At 39.5% G+C, this 5795-nt stretch overlaps 1 protein-coding gene across 2 annotated transcripts in view; it reads left to right on the top strand.

The window, feature by feature from the left end:
- LOC137427208 (cyclin-I-like) overlaps positions 1 to 5088 on the top strand; it is a 28622-nt gene extending 23534 nt beyond the window's left edge. For both annotated transcript variants that reach the window (XM_078775604.1, XM_068116485.2), the window contains one exon: positions 4655 to 5088. In XM_078775604.1, coding sequence (XP_078631730.1) covers positions 4655 to 4883 — 229 coding nt within the window. In that variant the 3' untranslated portion in view covers positions 4884 to 5088. The remainder of the gene's footprint in view (positions 1 to 4654) is intronic.
- The last annotated feature ends 707 nt before the right edge of the window (positions 5089 to 5795 follow it).

Here is a 5795-nt window from a genome sequence, read left to right on the forward strand (position 1 = left end):
GTTTTCACTCCGGTTGTTTGTTTGTTTGTCCGGGCGATATGTCAGCCATCCTTTGAGCTAAGAAGCTGAAATTTGGGCACAATAGTGCGGACGTGCTTTGGCAAAAACGGTATGTTTTGTTTTTTGATTAATCGATGAATGTTTTAATTACTTAATTATCAATTAATTAGTACTTATTTTCTTTCTCATCTGGGCATTATCTCAGGCACCTTTTGAGCTGGGAAACTGATATTTGGACATGCCAATGAACACGTGATTTGGCTGTAAAAGGTATTTTTGATTTGTTGATTTATCAATTAATCGATAATTTAATTACTCCATTAATGACAATTTTTTAAAGTTAGATTTGGATGAAACGGTGGTGGTTTAGGTATTCTATTAGTTAGCCAATTGATTAATTAATTATTTAATGATTATTTATTTTCATTATTAATCATTTATTTATTTTCTTTCTTATCTGGGCAATATCTCAGGCACCTTTTGAGTGAGGAAGCTGATATTCAGACAGGACAGTGACAAAGTGATGTGGCTATAAAGGATATTTTTGATTTATTGATTAATCAATTAATTATTTATGGGTTAGTCCAATTTTTTTTTTTTTGATTAATGACAATTAATTTTCAAAAAGTTAGCTTCGGATAAAACACTGGTGGTTATGCTATTAGCAAATTGATTAATAAATTATTTTACGATCACCGTTTATTAGGTTTACTCTCCATGAAATGAAGAATAACCTATTATTACTGCTAGAGTTTTTCTTATTATTATTCTTCCACCCTATTTTGCACCTCCGAAAACTTCATAATTATGTTTCTCAGCAACCGCTGGTCGGATTGACAGGAAATTTTCATCAAATGATCGGCTAGGCTCGTATAATTTTTTAATGCTAATTATGACGTCATAGGTCACGGTGGTATGGGCGCCATCTTGTAAAACACCTTCAACTTTGCCCCTCTGTATCTCTGAAACGGCTCAATGGAAAAAATTTGAGGAATGGCTCATTCATTCTAACAAAAAAAATAATAATAATAAAAAATTCTGCGATGGCAACAAAAAACATGTTTATTGAGTATATTAAAAATGCTAACTTTAAGAGGTTAGAATTCGTCAAACATTTTTTTCTCCCCTGAAAGAGATTTTTTTCCCAGATGCTTCGTTGAAAAAAAACTCAGAATGCAAAAAATTTCGAAGTCATACGTCACATGGTTCGGCCGCCATATTGTTTTTCGTGAAAAATACGAAAACCCATTTTTCTCCGCAACGGCTGAACGGATCGAGCCCAAACTTGGCATGCATATTCACATACCCGTGGCGAACAAAAAAGCCTCTGAGCACGACGTCATCCGTCACATGGCTTCAGAGTTATGACGTTTTTAAGCATAAACTAGAAATGGTATCACCTCCATAATTTGTGAAGATATCGAGTGGAAACTTTACACAAATGTTCCTGATGGGGGGATGTTTCAATGTTACTTAAGACGTTTTGATAAGTCACATGGTTTGGCCGCAATAAATAATGGAAGGAAAATCCTAAAAAGCTTCTAACTCTTGAACCACTGCATTGATCGACTTGAATTTTTAAAGCAATGTAGCTCTCATCAAGCGGAACAAGTGTGCAAAATTTCAAGATGATTGGATGTACGGTCTCGAAGCTATGTCTTTATTGTTGAAAGAAGAAGAAACCCACCATTTTGTCCTACCAGGCCATGTCACCCAGTGCTATTGCCATTTTAAGTTTTAATTTCCTTTAAAAAACATTTCTCTGCAATAATAGGACCGATTGAGATCAAATTTTCACCATAGGAGGGACTCCGTCTGTAGAATATTTAATGGTAATTATGATGTCACAGGTCACGTGGTTCGGCCGCCATATTGTTTTTCGTGAAAACATGAAAACCCCTTTTTCTCTGCAACTGCTGAACAGATCGAGGCCAAACTTTGCAGGCAGAATCGCATACCCATGACAAACAACAAAGTCAGCGAGCATGATGTCATGTGTCACATAGTTTCAGAGTTATGACGTTTTTAAGCATGACCTTTAAAACCTAGCTCCTCCCTCATTTTTGATCCAATCGAGGGGAAACTTCACAGATCTGTTCAGCATGTCAGTCTACTAATCTGTCATTTTGGAATTTGCGATAGGTCACGTGGTTTGGCAGATATCATTAATTAAACGAAAATATTTTTAAAATGGATACCTCTTGAATCGCTTTATTGATCGACGTGAAACTTCATACTATAGTAGAAGTCATGAAAAGTAACAAGTGTGCAAAATTTCAAGATGATTGGATGTACGGTCTGGAAGCTAGAAGTTCTTATTGCATGAAGAAGAAGAGGCTTCGAGTGTGCGGATTTAATTATTTATCACATGTACAGACTGAAGGGATCGTTGCACGATCTCTCGCGGTCATTTTAACCTCAAATAAAATTCTAATTTAAGATTTATCAATAGCTGAGGTATATTAAACGAATAAAACAGATTTGGTCAAATTCTGACTTTTTTAACTCGATCGCATTTGACACAGAGTTGTGAGAAGCTGAAGAAGAAGAAACCTCGCATTGGCTTCTCAGACAAAATAAATAATTCTGGCTCTGCAATTTCAGGTTTATTTTCTTTTAAAAATCGCTTTTTCTGCAATCATTGCACGGATTGACATGAAATTTTCACCATAGGTGCGCCAGAGATTGAGACATATCTCATTGCATAGACTATCCATGGAGAATAAGCCTTGTGAATTATGTCATATGTGCCTCCATTATGACGTCATAATTCGACAAGTACAAAACTTCATCCGATCAGGATGAAAATTTTTGAGCATCATCTCGTGATAAATTGATGGAGAGAAAAAATAATAATGTGAAAGCGGGGTTGTTGTAAAGTGTGGGGATGTGTGTGTATTTGGGAGTGTGTGTGTGTGTGTGTGAAGGGGGGGATGTGTGTGTATATTTGGGAATGTGTGTGTGTGAGAAGGGGGGATGTGTGGGTGTGGGTGGGGGGGCGTGTGCATGTGGATGTGTCTTGGGGGGGGGGGGGGGATGTGCGTTTGTGTGGATATGTGTGTGCGTGTGGGAGGAGGGGTGTTTGTGTGTGTGTGTGGAGGTAGGGGGGATGTGTGTGTGAGGATGTGTGTGGGGGGATGTGTGTGGGGGGGGGTCGATGTGCGTGTGTGTGTGTATCGGGGTTGTATCCAAGGGGGTTGTGTCAAAGCATGTCCCATGAAAGTGGGGTTGTATCAAAAGTGGGTGCGAGTAAACCGGTCATCACTGCCAGCAGTTTAAGTGGCAGTTCTAGTTGATTTTAATTTTGCAATTAATTAATCAATCAATCAATCAATTGTTCACCTCTCCCTCCCAATACTGTCTGTGCTGCTGAAAGTGCCCTGGAAATTCCGTGCTGGAGGATGTTATTTGTTTGGCATGGAGGTGGTGTACTTTGAATGTATCTGTACTCGTTTGATTTATTCATTCATCCTTCAACAGGAACTTGATGATACATCTTTGTTTCGTATTGAGTACATCTAGCTGTCACTCGCTATGTTATCTCATTGTAGATATTAACCGATGTTATCATTAAACTTATTTTTACATGTCCAAACTAACCTTGAACCACCCTCAGTTTTCACCCCTTTTTGGTTCATACAAAGTCAGTTTGAAAATGCCATTGTTGCTATGCTGGTTTGTGGCCATCTGTTTCATATAAATAGTGGAACTTTGACCTTCAGTGGCACAATTTGTGAAAACATTCCTATCATGGCCAAGACCTAAGCAACCATCATCCATGACTGAGAACAGATATACACTAATTATGCTTGGTTAACCACCGTTTAGAGGCCATTTTTCCCCGCAAAGCGGGGGTTGGCCTTTTCGGGGACCGTGGTAGTTGTTGTTTTTTGGTCCCCTTTTTGAAGCAATGTTTTACGGCCGGATGCCCTTCCTGACGCCAACCCTTTTTGCCGCCTTCAACGACAAACAGGGAATTACCAGTGAACTGGTACTCAATTAGCCGACCTCGGAAGGATGACAGGCTGAGTCAACCCCCCTGGCATTAATTCGGCGATCGACCGAGATTCGAACCCAGGATCCTAGGATCCTAAGCCGGCACCCTAGCCGCTAGCTTGGTTGCTTGCTGATATTTTATTATTCCTCGATTTGATTCTAGGAGACCAAATCATTATCAGGGTTTCTGAATTACAAGATAATTGATTAAATTGTGGTGAAAAAACTTGGGGGGGGGGGGGGGGGGGGGGGTGGGTGGGGGGAAATTAAATGTTATTTTAAACAAGTGGGGTTTATGTACTCAAATCTATACTTGATAGCCCTTGTTTATAAATGTGGACATCATTTACCAGTGATGAGAAGGTACCACCATTAGAGTTTCATTCACAAATGCAGGAGCCTTGACACGGTGGAGAATCGTGTACACTTAAAAACCAAGTACCATTTGCAATGGTTCATCCATCAAGAGTATATCTCAATAGCTTTCATTTTTCTTGGATTTATCTTTTTCACTGCCAACCCATGGTCTTTCGCTCGCACAAGATGGAGAGAGTAGGGAAATTCAATGCACACGCAAGGAATGAATAAAGCCCTGAATAACTTAAATTTGTATCCTCTGTCCCAATCACTCAATTTCTCCCGTTCCCCTCTTGTGTAGAACACCTACTGGAAATAAGAACAGGGCCAAGATCACCGAGGTTGAAGCAGTTGCTGGGCGAGTGAGCGGTCGAACGTTCGGCAAGCGGAAGGTGCAACCCGGTGACGTCGAAGATTTCTACGATGGGATCAAGCGCTTGTACAACGAGGAGCCAGCTGACGGTGGGGGTAGTGAGCCCTATGGTTCACCTTGCCCCCCTCTTCAGCCCCCATCACCTGTAGAATGCTAATGCCAATGCCCCATGTTCCCTTCATACCATTCCCTTAACTTCCTGTTCATCTTTACGATCATTCTCACTAATCTGTAAATTGAGCCACAACTGAGTCTTGCAATATTAGGTGTACCTGCATTAAAACATGACAGCAAAATTAAATAAAATACTAATCTTTGTGAAGGTTGTGGTCAGCACACTAATAAAACAATGGATTTGTCAACTGAAAGCCAATAGTGCTTAACCAAATGGGAAATTAGGTATGCTTGTGGTTTTAAGCCTTGATGAAGGGCTAATGGTCAAAATGTCCGCTGCATCTTGCTTCCCACCTTTAAACACGCTCAGCTTTCAGTGAAAATGCATTATTTACAGCAAAATTCAGAGCTGTCGTTACTTCATGGAAAAGTGGTTGAAAGCTTTTGAAGGACAGTTTAACACATTTTTAAAAAGTGACGCACTTACAGGATCTTGAGGGAAGGGTATGTGCATGTTTGTCATTGTCTCACATGCCGCTATTCAAATGCACTTTAAAAAAAGTTCCAAAAAAAAAAAATACAAAAGAAAAACTATGGATAAAAAGCTGATCCGATTCGGATGCTCTTACTTGTTTGAGCTTTAATAACGAATTTTAGAAAAACCCTCCTGCCAGATATAGAGGGTGGAGAGGTAGATACCCACCCCTCCTTTACTCGCCAATTTTGAATCAATACAAATCCTTCTACATTTTGAAAAATCTGCAAAAATATACAGGATATAATTATTGTTAAGATCGAAGCTAACACTGGTACATATTTCCAACGTGTTCAAATCTCTCCAGGCAGAATCAAGTACCAGGGGTGTCATTCTTGTGTTGTGCGTGCAAATGTTGTTTTAAGAGTAAGATTTATGCAGATGATGATGATGTAGATGCAGAAGAACCCACAAAACAAG

Source organism: Myxine glutinosa, chromosome 1 (assembly GCF_964187855.1).
Source record: "Myxine glutinosa chromosome 1, kmMyxGlut1.1, whole genome shotgun sequence".
Lineage (NCBI taxonomy): Eukaryota > Metazoa > Chordata > Myxini > Myxiniformes > Myxinidae > Myxine > Myxine glutinosa.